This window comes from Neolamprologus multifasciatus, chromosome 18, assembly GCF_963576455.1.
Source record: "Neolamprologus multifasciatus chromosome 18, fNeoMul1.2, whole genome shotgun sequence".
Taxonomy (NCBI): Eukaryota; Metazoa; Chordata; class Actinopteri; order Cichliformes; family Cichlidae; genus Neolamprologus; species Neolamprologus multifasciatus.
The window spans coordinates 36,337,818-36,356,035 of record NC_140456.1 but is presented as its reverse complement, the minus strand read 5'-3'; the positions used below and the strand labels follow the sequence as shown (position 1 = coordinate 36,356,035).

The 18,218-nt window shown below is 43.7% G+C and overlaps 2 protein-coding genes across 3 annotated transcripts in view; one reads left to right on the top strand and one right to left on the bottom strand.

Moving 5' to 3' along the window:
* Positions 1–429: 429 nt before the first annotated feature.
* Positions 430–12,039, bottom strand: rnf2 (ring finger protein 2). 2 transcript variants are annotated; one of them, XR_014870544.1, is made up of 10 exons: positions 11,922–12,039; positions 7,597–7,693; positions 7,349–7,509; positions 6,817–6,899; positions 5,920–6,052; positions 5,748–5,847; positions 3,943–4,115; positions 3,669–3,858; positions 2,269–3,158; positions 430–2,132 (listed from the first exon to the last, which is right to left on the bottom strand). XR_014870544.1 is itself a non-coding variant. In XM_085140060.1 (9 exons), the coding sequence occupies exons 2-9, from the start codon at positions 7,681–7,683 to the stop codon at positions 3,057–3,059; spliced, it is 1,029 nt and encodes a 342-aa protein (XP_084996186.1). In that variant the 5' UTR covers positions 7,684–7,693; positions 11,922–12,039; the 3' UTR covers positions 430–3,056. The 2 variants fall into 2 exon arrangements, 1 of the variants encoding a protein (XP_084996186.1); XM_085140060.1 differs by having other exon boundaries at positions 430–3,158.
* Positions 12,040–16,892: 4,853 nt separating this feature from the next.
* LOC146498580 (ADAMTS-like protein 2) overlaps positions 16,893–18,218 on the top strand; it is a 31,948-nt gene continuing 30,622 nt past the window's right edge. The window contains exon 1 of the mRNA XM_085140095.1: positions 16,893–17,110. Within this exon, the coding sequence (XP_084996221.1) occupies positions 17,021–17,110 (90 nt within the window). The 5' untranslated portion in view covers positions 16,893–17,020. The remainder of the gene's footprint in view (positions 17,111–18,218) is intronic.

Below are 18,218 nucleotides of genomic sequence, written 5' to 3'. Positions count from 1 at the left end.
CCTTGTGAGGCTTTATGGGCGAGTGATGTCAGTGAGGACTTTGAGCTGATCTGTCCCACGACATGCCTGTAAATAATGATCGTGTTTACTATAATATTCACAAGTTTTATTTCAAGTTTAAGTGTTTGTTGTGCACCAAGCCAGAGTAAAACACCATCTCATCTATGGGTCATCTAGATGTGAGACTCTATAGGACTGTTTTACTGGTGCAGTCTGGCTTCAGTGCAAGAAAACAGTGGAGTCTATGGAGAACCACATGTGCCAAAACTAAATGCATCATTAAATAATTCTCATTAATTAAAATATTAATTAAATGAAACATAAGCTAATTTTAACATTCTGGTATTGTGAGCGATGTTTCTAACAAATGATTTTAATTATTGATATTTATTTACAAAGTAGCAGAACAAATGATAGAATCAGCCAATGTTCAGGGGAAAAACTTTAATATGACAACTGAATCCAATTCATTAAAAATACCTTTGATGTGAAGGTACACTGATGTATTCAGCACTATGCCGATGTAACACTGGACTCCACTGAACTGAAAGGATGTGAAACATGATTACAGAGCAGAAACAGTGTGCTCCATGTTGAGCTCAGAGATGCAGCTTTATTGACCAAACAGAAGGATGCCGTATACAAGCTCCACACACTGCTGATCAGATGCACTCGTCCTAAACGAGAGTTTCTGTGACTCGTAGGGCTCTCTGACCCACTCTCATGGTGAGCGGATTTTGTGAAATGGGACCATTTTCTTTGCTAAAGTTGGAAAACAAATGTTTGAATTGGAACTTTCAAAAGTCCAACGTTGATTTCTGCTCACACTACTTTTATTCAGAATAATGTGTAGGTCAGTAAAACGAAACAGTCTCTGCTCAAACACTGAGGTTAGCTGCAACAGCTAGTTTCTACTTTTCCTTCAGCTGCTACATTTTGCTTAATTACCTTTTTCTCTAGAACGGCAGAAATGAGTGAAATGTCATCTACACTCTGCAGAACCCAGGTTATACTTGCTGTGCAGAAAGATCGTTCTCTGTTTATCAACTCGAATGAAAGAATAGCAGCAAATCGTCACCTGAGACGAGCTGCATCCAAAAAAAGGACGTTTGCTGTTTTTTAGTTTCAAGGTTTAAACAAACGAGTCGTTCTAAACTTTAGAAACTTTGTTTCACCGACTTTTATCCATAATTTAGACGTTTCTCTAATAACATTTTGACTTGAGCAGAGCACTTTATTTAAATTAACAGATTCTCCAACTCCTCTAATATAACCCATACTAATCAGAAACATGGCATTGTGCTCTACCATTTGTGTAACAGCTGCAGGTTTTAAAGACAGACGTTACAGGATATCAAACATGATATTTCCATGTTCTGTGTCTGAACACTTCCTTTTCCCAGCATCAGTGAAAACAAGTTTACGACATGACACAGGCTGTACTGACAGTTTATTCCCTTCACATTCTCATCAACACATTTCAGTAATCGCTCACAAGTAGTGTCCATGCACCCGAGCACGAGCTCACGCTAGCACAGCTCAAACTCTGCACATGTTTGTGGAAATGTACCAACTGGGAACCAGTCTGAACACAAATGGACAAAGTCACAACATTTACGGTACACGTTTAGACTCACTCACTCAGGAATCACCCTTTCCGGAGTTTCTCTTCCGAACACTCGGGAACCTGACTGCTGGGTGGAAAATGAAACAAACTGTATCAAAGATTTCTCCAGGATGCGTCTGTGAGAGCAACGAGTTAACCTCCCTGTGATGGACACCCTCAGCAAACAGGATAAATACTGCAAAGGTCAAACTGTCCAAGCCTCCGATCACACATACTGTTACAAAAGACATTTATAAAAGGATGAGCGATAGAGAGCAGCCACAGATATTAGAAGACAGTTTGTTCCTACTGGCAACAGATCAGGGCAACTGAGATTCTCCAACTCAAATCAGGGTTCATAAACCAGCTGTCAACTTTGTGACCACGACGACCAAATCTGCTGGTTTGTTTCCATTTTCACGTAAACGAACAGTCGCACGTGGCAAGAACTTCCGCTTATCAGGACTGCAGGGATGCCGGAGCGTATCCCAGCTACCACAGGGCGAGAGGCGGGGCCCGGACAGGCCTGTCGCAGGGCGAGAGGCGGGGCCCGGACAGGCCTGCCGCAGGGCGAGAGGCGGGGCACGGACAGGCCTGTCGCAGGGCGAGAGGCGGGGCACGGACAGGCCTGTCGCAGGGCGAGAGGCGGGGCACGGACAGGCCTGTCACAGGGCGAGCGACCATTCAAACCTGTGGGCCATTCACAATCACCAGTTAACCTAACCAACTGTGATGTTCTGGGAGTACTGGGAGAGAACCACACAAACAAAACTCAGGACCTAACCACTGCACCACCGTGCCGCCATAATTATAGAAGAGTTCTAACAGAAACACATTTCAATGCAACAATATTCACATTGTGGCTTTTATTTACTTCCATGCATGTCAGATGCATCTTACACGGACCATTGATGCATGGCCAACTGTTCACAGGCATTTTAACAAAGCGCATGATATCCTGGAGGTCACTGGGAGTGATCGTGTGCTCCTACACTGTGTGGACAGAGCTGGTCCTGGTTTTTAAGGCCCTAAACCCAGCCACATGTCACCCATGTGATGCAGGGCGGTTTCCAAAGTCAAACAGACCCACGAGTCCCGGCCTAAAGGCCATTCAGATGAAGACAGTACACCATGTGCTTTTAACGCTATCGATGGACCCTGGATTTGTTTGGAGAGAATCCACAGTTACTGTCAGCAGTCCAGTCTGTGGGCTGCTGGTCTGATCTGCTACATCATACTAAGATAGAAACAACACGGATACAGAGAATATAAAACAAGGGTTTCTTCTATGTACAAGAGTCCTTTTGAGGGTTTGAGTCAACCCTGTTCATCTCCTTCAGAAATACACTTCTGCTCTTGTTTCTGTGTGCCGCACAGGAGGCCATGTCCATGCATTTGATTTGAGTGTGTGTGTGTGTGTGTGTGTGTGTGTGTGTGTTTTCCTGGCCGTCTACTTGTGTTCTTTAGTGGGGGCAAAGTAGAGCTCCATGGGTTTGTTGACCTTCCAGTACTTTTCACTGACCAGCTCCAGGGAGAAGGACCCGTTCAGGACCTGTGGACAGAGTTCAACACGTCATTTCACAAACACACTGATCACACAGTATTTTGAATGTAGCCACTGTTGTTGTTACTGTGAACATAGAGAAGCTAAACCTGCTGTCTCACCTTTGTGCACATTTACAACATCGTACGTCTACATCAAATGTGCCAAGTGTTTTACATCATTTCCTCAAGGATTAAAAAAGTGAATAAGTGGTTAGCGCCCCCTAGTGTGGTGCCTCGGTGACTACAGCCAACATGAATTCTTCCACTTTAAAATAAAACCACAAAGCTAAACCTTGGTATACAATAATAATTATATACTACATAACTTGTTTTATTTGTGTGCCCGCCCCTAACACTGTAACAAAAACATGGGCTGGAAAAATTAAAAACTAACGGCCACCAGATTATCATACTGTGGGTCTTACAGAAGTCTGTGGGACAACAGTCTGTGTGATTTAGCCAATCACAGTGAAAAAGACAGGATATGTTAGTAAAGCTGATGTGTCTGTGTGCTCACAGTGAACTGGTTTCCAGCTGTAGGTATGTAGATGGTGTACTGTTTCTCTGAAGCTGCCTCCACATTAACAGGACTGGCTTCAGCGTTTCTCCTCAGCTCCTCCAGAGCCAGTCGCACAGCCAGGTATTTAGACAGGTGATCCACTGTGGCGTTCCCGGAGGTCTTTATGTAGCGAGGGACAAACTCCACACTGTGCAGACACAAAAGCACTCGTGTGAACATGTGCATAGGGTGTGTATTATATTGAAATGGATGTGTCAGCAGCAATGACTACCTGTTGTGACCGTCATCCTTCTCCATCAGGGTGGGGTGTGGCCTAAAGACCAGCTCTATTTCACTGGCACCACCATCAATCACCGAGTCCCCGCCCCCGTTCTCTGCGGCGTTATCCATGTCCAAACCGCTGTCGTCGCTCGTCTTGGTGCGCTTGATGCTCGGCCCGGCCTCCTGCAGAACCACAGTTAAAGATGAAGCGAGATCACCCACCCTAACAATCACTGTGGTCCTCACACTCGTGTGTTTGTCTCTCTTCCATTAGACTCGCCACACTTTTCAGGGTTTCAGGTAGATCACCTGTTCTGACATAAACGGTAGTAACCAGACTGAAAAGCAGCGCACATTTCAGTGCTTTTTTTCCCTGAGCTGTGATACACTTTAGATTCTAGCCAATCATTTTACGTTTCCGAGGATAGTAGGCGGGTCCAGGTACGTACGTTCTTTTAGAGCAGAGCTACAGATTAAAAAGGTGAAGCAGTCAAAGTCTGGCTGTACTTCACAGCAAAAGATGCAAACTCAGCAGCTGCAACAAGTGCTTTAAGCTGATACTGTGATGCTGTCAAAGGAGGTAACACCTCAAATCTGATGAAACACCTGGCGACGCATAGCGTTTTTTTAAAAGCCGAGAAATGCTCCGTATTTGATAGCTTGCTGCGAGACCTCACACCGAGCACATCTACTGCGGGTGTGGTGCCTGTTATCGACCCGGAGTTAGCAACATCCCCCAAAAACCCGAAGAGGAGAGTCCTGGCCCCTAGCCCTGCCAGTGTAGCAGAAATGATGAGGATGATGATGCAGCAGCAGCCGTTCTTCTCTGCGTGAGTAGCTTCATGTTGTTCGTGTGTAATTTACGTTGAGTAGGCTAACCACGTTATTACATTAATGCATGTAAGGTGAACTAGCAAACACCATCATAGCTACATGCGGCTGTCTTCTTGTTTGATGGCAGATACTCCCTTCACCCTGGACAAAAAGGCTAAAATGACCAAAGAAAAAGTGGAAAACAGTTAAACATGAGAGGTTTTTGGACAAAGTTTGTGTTTTTTCCATTGTTTAAGCTGCTTCCAGCCAAGAGTGATACCATATATGCCCCATAGCTGCAGAAAAGCTTTTTACAAAAAAACAGACATAAATATAAGGAGATGTAAATGATCAGAATTATAATATTTCCGAGTAAACACTGAATCAATGGGGACTTTGTGATGATAGAAGTCAGTGATGATACCCAGCCCGAGTCATGCTCTACATGAAAAATAAAGAAAAGGAAGACAAAGACGGCAGTAGTATCTATTGGTAAATAGACTGATTCTCATAGAGCGTTTTTCTACTCTCCCGGAGTCCTCAAAGCGCTCTACACAACATGCCTCACTCACCCAGTCACACCCATTCTCACAAGCACTTTCTCTGTATGCTTTCTAACTACATTCACACACATTCACGCTGCGATTGATCGCAGAGCAACTTGGGGTTCGTATCTTGCCCAAGGGTACGTGACATACAGACTGGAGGAGGCAGGGATCGAACCACCAACCTTCCGATCAGTAGGTGACCTGCTCTACCTCCTGAGCTACAGCCACCCCAAATCAACCTAATCAACTACACTCGGCTTAGCTTGTTTTCCATTACAACTGAGTCATTGTGGGTGAGGTTACAGCAACGCGGCCTGAAAGTTGCGTGTAGCTTGTACCAGGTAATAACACCTAATGGAAAATCCTAAAGCCGAGTCCAGTTGAACCAAACAGGTACAAGTGGAAAAGAGGCTTCAGCGGCACACAGAAAGCATCCGTGTACACCACATCATACCTGGTTGCTGTGGACGGAGGCGTTGCTACAGTGGGAGGAGTCTCCATTATCCTCAGCTCCGCTGCCGTTCTCCACGGTGTGTCTCTTACCACGCTGTAGTCTGACAGAGGGAACTCATTCAGTGAGATGACTGAGTTTAACGTGAGTATGTGGAGCATGTGTACGTCCTTACCTGGTCATAGCCTGTATCTTCAGCCCTTCTTCTATGCTGTGGGATAAGGCTTGCTGGTTGTTGTGTTTGCTGATGCGGGCCAAAACTCTTTCCTGGTGGGCTTCGTACTCGTCACGGCTCGGGTAAATCTTACCTGAAAGTAGAAAAATGCCACCGAAGACTTCACGCACCGTGTCCACACGTAAACAAACAGGAAATAATAACTATGTATAATATACACACACGTCTTCAGCCTGTGTGTCTTACAGGTCTGAAAGTACACGTACAATTTGTTCTTACATAATGATCCAATTACAATCAATTAATGAAGGCTGTGTTTAAAAACATGTTGTATTATGTTTCTCTACAGAAAACTTGAGCATGAAGCAAACAGTGATTTTGGAGAATTGGAAATTGAATGAATTGAAAACTCAGGCATCTATATGGACACCTTTTTTTAAATGGAAAGGTTGTGTTGGGCTTTTCTGTGAGACATTAGCTCAAAGACTACAAAGAGAACCAGTCTCTCCAGTAAAGATATGGAAAAGATTGTGATTCATCAGGATCATAAAACGGTTAATGATCCATCTTTTCTGCAGTACGAGCCGTTACTCTCAGGGAGACAAAGGAAACAAAGCAGCAGAAAGTCTCGTTCTCCTACATCTGTTGCACTTTTAAATAAGTGCTTGGCCCTGTTTAAACCTCTGGAGCAACATCGCTGTGTAACTGAACACGTGCTGGCGTCGTGTCACAGGAAACAAAGGTGTATTGATGAATCTCTTCACTTATTTATGGATCGATCTTTGTTGCTGCTTTCATTATTCAAATGCTGCCATGTTTCTTCTTCCACAGTAACGTGAAAATGACACAAAAAGAAACCATCAACATGTAAAGCACAACTTTCCTGACATCACTTACTAATCAGAGCATCAAAATTGGGGTCTGGACGCAGCGATCTCTTGGACACCAGCTTCTTACGACAGGTAGGACACTCTTTGTTACTGCGGAGACAGCAAACGGCATCAGTGCCACTTCCACACGAACAACAGGTAATCATGCACATCTCAGTTGTTTTCTAACGTCTGTGTCCGTGTAAAGCAAAACTCATGACCTGTGAGAGCCTGAACAACATGTAAAACTAGCAGCAACAGACGAAGTGACAGTATTATTACTATGCTAATATCCTGTGGGGTGGGTGCAGTGTGTTTTATTAGCCTTGTTTTAGTGCCATTAACAGAGAGAGTGGATTTGGAAAGAGCAGCTCATTGATAAAAAGTTAACACTAATTTCCTGGGCTAAATTTGGCCGTTAACTTGAATAAAGCTCGCTTCAACCAATCATGGAAGGCTACACGGGCTTCCCGACAGGTTGCACAGATGCTCCGTGACTTCACCGCCGCTCTCTGTCCAGCTGTGACGGTCATATTGCTCAGGCGTTCCCGTGCACTCACCCAGATCTCAAAGCTGTGATGATGCAATCAGCACAGAAGCGATGCAAACATTCTTTGGTGGTCATTGTGTTCTTCAGCATGTCCAGACAGATAGGACACATGAGTTCACTGTGCAGGGACCTGGGGGACACTGCTATCTCCAGGCCATCTGTGATGGCCTCCTGTGGCAGAAGCAAACACACAGACGGAGGTTAGCACCGAGACGACCAGCCGAGCCACAGCTGACGGTGATGAGTGTTAATGATCACCTGTGGAGTCCTCTGTAGCTCGTACAGACTCAGCTCCCAGGTCTTGCTGAGGGGTTGGACCCCGTTGGTCTGAACTGTCTGAGTCATCACTGAACCTCTGAAAAACAAAGGAAAAATGGATGAAAATGGATCTGCAAATCAATGATAACGAGTCATTCGCTCCACATTAATGGAAGCACAGCACACTTTTCTATTGTCACACGTAAACATGTAACCTGTAACGTCAGTGAAATAAAAGATCAGCAATGAACCAAAAATCAAAGGAGAAGAACCAGAAAGACAAAAAACTGGTGGACAGGGAGTCGGGTTGGTGGGGGTGTGGGGGGAAAGGGAATGGGGCTGGAAGTCAGCCAATCAGAAAGCAGAAGACCAAAAGGTGTCACTCCCCGCTGACCTCTGTTCACCGTGCTGGATTCACAGCACACAGGAAGCTTTAGCACATCAGTGCTGCGATGAGTGCAGAAGTCAACACGGACACACAAACACGGACGCACAAACACGGACGCACAAACACGGACGCACAAACACCGACGCACAAACACGGACGCACAAACACGGACGCACAAACACGGACGCACAAACACGGACACAGGGACACACAAACACGGACACAGGGACACACAAACACGGACGCACAAACACGGACGCACAAACACGGACGCACAAACACGGACGCACAAACACGGACACAGGGACACACAAACACGGACGCACAAACACGGACGCACAAACACGGACGCACAAACACGGACGCACAAACACGGACGCACAAACACGGACACACAAACACAGACAGACAAACACGGACACACAAACACGGACGCACAAACACGGACACACAAACACGGGCGCACTGACATCAGTGTTAGCGCTGACATCTGACACATCCCAGCTCGGACTTCTCACCAGTTTGTCCGGCTGGATGAAACACAGCACTGTCACAGACGTCACACTGAGCCACGGTCGTACTTTTGTTCTATTATAGTTATTTACTTATACCTTTCATAGAAAATTAAGCTGCCAGTAAGTTTTCATAGAATTAGAAAACAATGTGTTTACAGTGTCTATAAAATCACCATCTAAGCTCAGAACAGAAATATCCTTTATTGAGCCTCACTGGGATATTCAGGTGTCACTGACAGGCAGACATGCAGATTAAAATATGGTTTTAAACTTGTGGGTGCTGACTTCTCTCAGACTCTCGGAGGGACTCGTCTCTCTCGCGCTCTATAGTCTCCATTCATGGAAAGGACTGAGAGGTTTTTTTACTTTCCAGACTGAAGCAGCTACGGTCACTGCGCCAGTAAAATGCATTTCTTGGATAGCAGTTGGAAACATCGCCTTCAACAGCATTTCATTGTCATGTTATCATTTTAACAAATGTAACTCTTTAGATGTAATAAGGTTGTTAGAAATCTTTATGGTTTTATTTAGACGTAGGGCCTAAAATCCATATCGCGGTATAATTTGAAGCATGTACGGTAACAATATATCTCACGATATATTCTTTTCTTCTGTATACTGTATATTCCGCACTATAAGGATCACTTAAAATCCTTAAATTTTTTAAAAATCGACAGCGTGCCTTATGTATGAATTCTGGTTGTGCTTACTGACCTCGAACCGATTTTATGTGCTACAGAAATCTGTCAAAATGTTGTAGTGCGACTTTGGTAGCTACGAAGCCGCAGCGCCTGATGGATTGTTGGACCATTACAGCTGCCGTAGTCAGGAGCCTCGTGGAGTAATCTGGGTCCTAAACTCCGTCATCTTCAGGTCCCAAAGTCAAACGAACACTGCGACATCACTGAGAGTTAAAAACTGTCTAAATTATTTCATCTGTAATAAAATCATCAGCGTTGCTGCTCTACCAGGTGGAACAATTAAGTTAGAAGTTAGCAGGAAGTTAGCTCGCTAGCTGAGAAAATTCAAACGTACAGCTCTGTTATCACTTCCAACATAAATGAGGACTGAAAACTAAACAGCAGCGACGTTTGTAGGGTTACTGAAGTTGTCGAGAACCTTAGACACAAATAGCAGCTTAGAGATTGGTCTAAAGTTGCCAAACCAGGTTTTTTTAGAAGCGGCTGGACAACAGCTTGTTTAAACGAACGAGGAACAGCTCCATTTGAGATATTTACAATAGCGAGGATGTTCGGGCCGACTGTCTTCAGCACATCTCTGAGAAATGGCGTAGGTAACACATCCAAGGGGCACGTTGTTGGTTTCACGTGCATTATTATATCAGAAAGATGGGATAATGAAACTGGTTTAAATTTGGAGAGAATGAAGGTGGTTCAGAGGGTGGTGGGATGGGAGCGGGATATGTGCTCTGATGTTATCAATTTTTTCAGTAAAGAACTTTTGAAAATCCTCAGAAGTGTGTGAGGCAGTCAAAGATATCGCTATTACTGTCGCCGGGCAGAATTTCTTTCAACCAAAACAGGTGCAGCTTGATGACATCATCAACATGCGCGGTAGAGCGGTATAGCCAAAATCTCAACTGTTGGCCAAATTCATATTGTTTCTACCGTATACCGTTTATACCGTCCACCCACATTTAGACGCTTCAGTGTGACCCTTACTAGATGTCATCTTTACACTTAAAGCACACATCCAACTGTTACATGGTTACAGCTAGTGCAAAGAGAAATTGTATGCTTTTGTTTAAAGGAAACCCGTCTATGAAATGATTATGAGTGGGTACAGAAGCCTTTGTATACTTCTCACTGGTATCCACACAGGTACTAATACCCCAGTAATCGGCTTGGCTCTACTCAACTCGGTTTTTAGGCTTTTCCATTGGGTGTTAGAACCTGTTACCAGATACTTTTTTAGTACTTATTTGGCCGAGCTAATTGTGTCGTCAACAGACTGCCATCGATGGGCTGGTCAGTAGTCGCTCGATGAGTCACGACTCCTTCGCGATAATCCAATCCAAGCCGAAAGTGGACAACAAGGGAAAAGGACACAAAAAACAACACTGTGGTGTCTGACGAAAAGTCACACGCCAAACAGCAGGCATTTCACATTTCACGCAAACAAATGACATCACGGGGTCGCTATAACGACTCCACGCAGATTAGGTGGTACTCCACTGAAAAATGGAAAATTATTTCTAATTCTTAACTGGGCTGATGTGTTTGGTGCTCACGACACAGGTTTGTGTAACCTGAGCACATGGATCCTCCCAATAACAGTCTATGTACAGATAATACAAGAAACCAGTGTTATTTGTGTTAGATGGGGCTGTTCTGTCTGGGTCTGAGAGGTTTGTCTAGTCAGGATATTGTATATGTGTGTGTCTGTCTTACAGTGTACTCTCATAATGTAAAGAGTAGCTGCTGCAGATAACGGAGACCTGAATAAGTTTAAGTTAGACTTCTGTGCCTCCCTGCTTGGCCTTATTTCTCTGTCTTGTCACGCCGCTGCTGCGTCTCATTTGGGTGTTTGCAGCTTTGCTCCTTATTACCTGTTGGCCTCTGTCTTTGTTTTGGTTTTGCCTGAATAACAACATGGCAAAGACTACCCAAAATGCATTGCGATCCCCAGCACTAAAGAGGTGAAAATGGGGGTGGTTCACATAAAACACAACGAGCGGTTTGAAAGGCAAGCTACACAATCTTTCCACATATGAAGAATAAAATATCAGTAAACACAGTACAATGGGACGTAAAACTGGGGCTGCGTTGACCAGCACGTTACCATGACGTGTTTGTACCGCAATCATTAATCTGTGTCCATAAACAAAACGCTGTGCAGCACACATTCAGATTAGACACGGTTTCTGCGGCTGTTAGCATGTAGACGGCTTTTCTAAAGCGCACAGGCAGCTGAGTGGACTCTAATGTTAATTTTCCACCAAGTTGTTAGTGTTAGCTCATCAACTGTGGTTCACGGGCAGACCTCGAGCACAGATTTCAATGAACCCACGGCGCTCGGCTGCTAACCACGGGCTACCGAAGAGGCTAGCTGCTCCTCGCAGCGCTAACGCCAGAAAGGAGCTGAACACAGACCGTGACAAAGACCGCACGACCGTGGCGGACACTCATCTCGTTTCCATTTAAATAGCACACACAATTACACGACGGGTTATTCAATAAAATACTCGGGACGGAGTCACGAATGTAATTTGTGGCTGTGACAGAGGGGAAAACAACAACAGACAAGAGCCGAGCACCGCTGTCCTGAGCTGAGCGGCTGTCCAGCCTCCAGAAAACAGCGCGAAACAACCACAAACTGACGCCTGGAGCTTTTTAATCACAACCTCCCACACAGGAGCGAAGCAGGGATCCCAGCGGGAAACATCATTTTTCCATACTTACATTTTCAGTTGTAAGAGACGATCCAGCCAGCGCGTTTAGGCGAAGGCAATATGGCGGACACACAAGAAGCAACGTAACCTGGGAAACCGAGTCCTGTGCTGGAGGCCTGATCAGGTGATCTGTACACGTCAGTGACTGTAGAAGCGACTGCTACACACCCACCACCCAAACCCCATCAAAATCAATACAAACACTTTAACGGAAGCCAGCTTCACCTAGTTATGGCCTATTGTCCTATTATATGGAAAATGTGTGTCATGAGTAACAATCTCATCATATTAATAAACCGAGTCATCATTTGTAAACATAAATTATACCAATATTTTCTGATATATGATATAGTTAATCATGGTTATGAAAAACCCGCCTCATAAATATAAAATCTTAAATAACAAATGTTTGTTTTTTTTAATTGGACTGGTGGATGGTGCAGTGGTAAATGGGTTGGTTCTAATATAGTTATTCTGAACTCTGCTTGGGCTCTCAACGCACTTTACACCACCAACCTCAGTGACTTTTTCTGTGCCTGAGCGCATTCTGTCGAACATTCACACACATTCACTCTCATGAATGCGCTGGGAGCAGCTCTAGGTTTGCGTATCTTGCCCACGTACACTTTGGCATGCAAGCTGGGAAACAGCTGCTGTGTCAGAAGGAACCTGTGATGCTTGTGTGCAGCCATCATCCAGACACCTTCCAGTGCAAACATAATAATATCGAAGCCCTGGCAGTTTTTAAAAAAAGTCATTATAAAGATGTGTATCTTAATGTAACACAAAGTGTTTCTTATTCACAATGTCATCATAATGTCATCATTTTAAAGAATAATTTAGAGATAGTCCTTATAACACAGCACAAAGTGCTGATTATGACAACTTAAACTCCTTTTCCACATGTAACTGAATCAGAACAGGTGAAGCCACATTGAAATGTATTTTTCTTTATTTTGTATAGATTTTTTCTTTTCTTTGCTAAATGAACTTCTGAATATTGTTTACATGATTGAAATAAAATTAACAAACAAACAATAAACAATCATTTTAAGTTTCATTATTGTGTTTCTTTTCTCTTTTCAGTGGCAGACGTGGACTTCCACACTTTTCTGTTTTCCCATCACAAACAGATTTGAGTCTTGACTTGTTCATTCAACTTCTATGTCTGGTTACCACCAGCACAAAAGCCACAAATAGTTTTCCTTTTTATATTTTGAGCTGTGGGTATGAACCAATCCAACGAGCAGATACATGTATAGCATCTCAACATGATGATGAAGAAATGAGGGTGTTGTGTTAGGGAAACCCTCGGCCTGTCTGAGGGTGGTATTTTTACACCAAGTGATCAGAAATACACACAAAGTCAGACAGAAACACTCTAATAAGGATGCATTTTCTGTCTGCTTCACAGTCAGCCACACATCAGTCTTTATTGTACTGGAACGTAGTTTTTAATCACTGCCACTAGAGGGCATCAGTGCTCGAGGTTAGCCTGTCACTGATTTACAGGGCAGTTTGCCAGTATGGGAACTATGCTCATGTCTATGTTAATAAAATCATTGTTTAAATACCTTTTAAATTACTATGCTTTAGTGTGAAGCAGGTTGAAATGACTGTATAAGTTTGTATGGTGTTAGAGGGATTAGCCACACCCAGCTGGTACGAAGAGAAAGAGACTGAACTGTGAAAAGACAAGAAAAAATAAGGAGAGTAATTGAATGAATGTTTTTAATTATTGTTTCAGATAACTAAAGTAAATGTTAGAAAAAATAATATGTAGATATAAAATACACAAACTACACCTTTGAGGAACACTGAAATAAATAAGGCACTATTGTGCTGTTTGTACCCGTTCTTATGTGTGGTATCAGTGAATGGACTGGTTAACACCGATTTGCATGAGCTATGGGGACTTTCAACATCCACACACTGTGTATTTTATGACCACACACAACCTTAGATGTGGCATGAGCCGTGGATGTCAGGATATCAGGACATGCCTTGAGGCGGATCTATTTCAGATGATTAAAAAAACGAGGGGAATTCGTTTTTGAAAATAGAAAATCACCCAAAATTACAACGAGGAGCAATATAGGCAAAAAAAAGTGCAAAATGACACCAAAATGTTGACAAGTAGGAACAAAATGATCACAGAGATACTAAAAGACAGCCAAGAAGAGCAGCGCTAATTGTAATCATGTTAGGGGCTAAACCAGGAGGCTTGAGGCAGAGATGAGCTGCAGACCGACCATGTGTGTATTCACCAACATTAACAATGCCAAACCATAACACATAATAAAGCGATGCAGCCCAGTGGTGGGACATGGTTCCAGCAGCCTCTGATGTCAGTGCACTGCTGCTAACCCTCGACCATAACCTCATCTGGGGTTACCTGCTAAACCAAACTAAAAACTGCAAGGATTTTCTGCAGGGAGAAAATGTACGTGAGACACAATCTTGTCACCAGAATACTCAGTTAGGATATAATTTGGCCCTCCTACCTACGGATGCACATCAGGTAAATATTAAAGTAATATTTCCCACCTAGGCAGACATTAACCAGCACTCACTGAAGGACTGCCAACAAGAAGAACCTGAAGACAAATAACCAATAAAAACACGCCAGACTTCTTCTATGACTGTCATCTTTTATACAAATGTCATGATTACTCATGTATGTTAATCTGGCCAAGCAATGAAGAAGACCTTCATTACACATTAAAAGGTAATAAATAACCATAAAGAAGCCGCACGAGCGCTGGAAAACAACAGGGACAAATTATGTAAAGTCAAACTATGTAAAATCATCCAATAGTCCACTTCACATGCACCGTCAGAACCGTTTGGTTTACGTGCAGCTTGGATAGAGTGTCAGGGGGCAGGACACATGGAAACCTTTGCTGTGAATGAAGGAGAAAATTACCCACACTGTTGTCTGTGCTGCGGGACATCACAGTTTCTGTTGGAGACCTGGTAGGACTCCGCTAAGGCCAACAGTATCAGACATTTTCTTCAATTCAGTGTTATTTATACAGCAACAGTCACCTCAAGGTGCTTTATATTGTAAAGTAGACCCTACAATAAAACATACAGAGAAAACCCCAACAAGCACTTTGGCGACAGTGGGAAGGAAAAACTCCCTTTTAACAGGAAGAAACCTCCAACAGAACCAGGCTCAGGGAGGGGCGGGGCCATCTGCTGTGATTGGTTGGGGTGAGAGAAGGAAGACAGGATAAAGACATGCTGTGGAAGAGAGACAGAGATTAATAACAGATATGATTCAATGCAGAGAGGTCTGTTAATACATAGTGAGTGAAGAAGAAACACCCAGTGCATCATGGGAATCCCCCAGCAGCCTACGTCTATTGCAGCATAACTAAGGGAGGATTCAGGGTCACCTGGTCCAGCCCTAACTATATGCTTTAGCAAAAAGGAAAGTTTGAAGCCTAATCTTGAAAGTAGAGATCACAATAGCTAATAGCAGTCAGCGTGTAGAGCTCTGCATCTCTCCATGGCCTCCCCAGATCATCACCGACCCACCATCAAACCAGTCATTCTGAATGATATTACAGCCATATGTTGTTCTCCACAGCTTCTGCAGACCCTTCTATGTCTGCCACATTGTTTGGTCAGAGACATTCATGCCAGTGCCTGCTGGAGGTAATTTTGTAGGACTGGGAGTGCTGGTTCTGTTTCTCCTTGCACAAGGAAGCAGGAAGGTCCTGCTGATGAGGTAAGGACCTTTGGCTACACTCTGCAGGTCTTAATGCTCAATTCAGATTTTTTGATCAAATCTGATTTTTTTGTCTGCGCGTTCACACGACAAATAAAAAGTGACATCAAACGCGCTCTAGTGTGAACGCTCAAAGCGCCCGCATGTGCAAAAGAAGGCATCACACACAACGCGCTCTGTTTAGACCCAGAGCAACAGTATGTTTGACTGACGGACGTTACATTTGGCCTAATAATGATCCTTATTGCTGTTTTAGAGGAGCGGTGCTTCAAAGGATAGTTGCAGATTTCTGTCAGAACCTGCAGATTATACAGAACAAATAAAATGTTCACGTTTCTCCAACGTTGTCTTCCAAACAGTTTCACTGACATCTACACTGGATGGCCAGGAAGCGTTCACGATGTCTTCTCCGGCGCAGATAATTGGCGTTTTGTCTCGCGTCAGTGACGTAAAAGACGGATTTAACATGACCATCAAACAGCAGCTTTCTAAAACATCAGATATATATCGGATTCAGGACCACATACGAAAATGACCCGGGTTGGATTTGAAAATATCGGATTTGTGCCGTTCACACTGTCACACCATGATCAGATATGGGTCACAGAGGGTCAAAGAAGTCGGATTTGATGCGCTTTCGCCTGCAGTGTGAACGTAGCCTTTGACTGCCCTGTTCAGCTCTCCTGGAGTAACTGTCTCCTGGATTTTCTCCTATGCTCTTGACTGTGGTGAGAGACAAGCCTTGTGTCAGCGGCACATATTGATGCGCCATCCAGGCAGAGTCGACTATTTTTGCAACCTCTGGAGGCTCCAAGTATCACCTAATGCAGCCAGTAGTAACACTGGATAACCAAATGGATAACTAGTGAAAAACAGTCAGAAAAGATGAGAAGGGAAAAACTGTCAATGGCCCCCCACCCTCCCGCTATAAAAACACTCCTGTTTTGGGGGTTGTCCCTGTAGTGCGCCTGTTAATTTCATTAACACCAAAGCAGCTGTAACTGAGAGAAGAGCTGGGTTTTATTTACAGAAAACCCAGAATATGCGTCCTCTGGATACATCCTTACACTGTATTATTCCAAACAGATATCTGCATTTCCTCGCTTTTTAGGTTCCCTGCGCCACCCCGACGTATAATTCATGGAAACGCCCCTGCCTTCATGTCACGTAGCGGTCAAGAGTTGTGCTATGAGCAGACGAGTGTGCACATGCGTGCGTGTTCGTGCACGTGCGTGCGTGTTCGTGCGAGTGGGAGCAGAAGGCGTAGCTACTTCAAAGGGGGGTCGAAGTGGGGCACAAGGAGAGGAGCGAGGAGGGTCCGGAGGTAACGAGGAGGGAGGGGACGTGTAGTAGGTCCCTGACATGAATGGACTATGTTCGCTAAAGGAATCGTAACTCTCCCGGTTTCAATTCTCCTGCTTCATCTCCCGGTTTTCCCGCTAACGGACAGCTGGCCCGTTGAGGTAAATAACTCGGGTTGTTCACTTCATTCCGATCACTTCTGTGTTCAGACGTTATGAAGGGGGTCTTGGTAATTCACGGTTTTATCTCCAGTTTTCGTATCAAGTTCGTAACTGATGCCATCCTCGGTTTATTAGTAACATGGCAATGCGGTCTCTGACTGAAAGTCCCCGAACAGGCGGAGGGAAGAAGTCTCACCCAGTCCGGGGAAGTCACTGCTCCCCTCGACGTATCCGGACTGCAAAGAGCCATAAAACCGCTCAACACTGTTCACGTTAGACGGCAAACAGACGCAGTGAAGTGGCTTAAATGTTGCTGATGATCACAGCAGATATAACACCAGCTGTTGAAGCTCTGCCGCAGTAACCGGTATCATATAGGTTCAAACCTGCCCTGTGTGATGTGAGCTTTATGTTTGAAGCCAAAAAGCGTCTTTTGTCTGTGGGCTGTTCTTCCCCCCATTCAGCTTTGCTGCTTGTTTATCAGTGTGGCTGAAAACATCCGCTTCTTGAACCTCTGTCTAATTCAAACACATGGTTTGCTGCAAGAGTAGATCTCAAAATGTTATTTTTGTCTGAACTTTGTTCATTTACTAGATTGATTGATTGATTGATTGATTAGTAATTTATTTCAACATGTGAACAATATACAAGTACATTTAGAAAAGAAAATAAGAAAAAAAAATACTGTACAAATTACATACAAAAAAATTATTAATTTACATGTTGAAAGGGAGTGGGAAGAAGTAAACACTTATTTAATCCCACCCCTTTGCCATAAATTATCAGTTAATATTTAGTCAGCTTCCTTACTGATATAATTTGTAATAAAAACAGTGAACAGATTTCTGATATACTATATACTATAATATCACATCATGAGTTGTTTTGTTTTTGTTTTTTTTTTAAATAGAGACATTCACTTAATTTCAATATTTTCCTTTTCTTTATAGTTCGAGAAGATCATATTTTTATAACTCTTTTTGAACAGTTTTATGTTTGGACATTGCTTTAATTCCATATTCAGACTGTTCCATAGTTTCACTCCATGAACAGAAACACAAAAGCCTTTTCTTGTAGTACGTACCTTCATTGTTTTGAAGTTACAAAA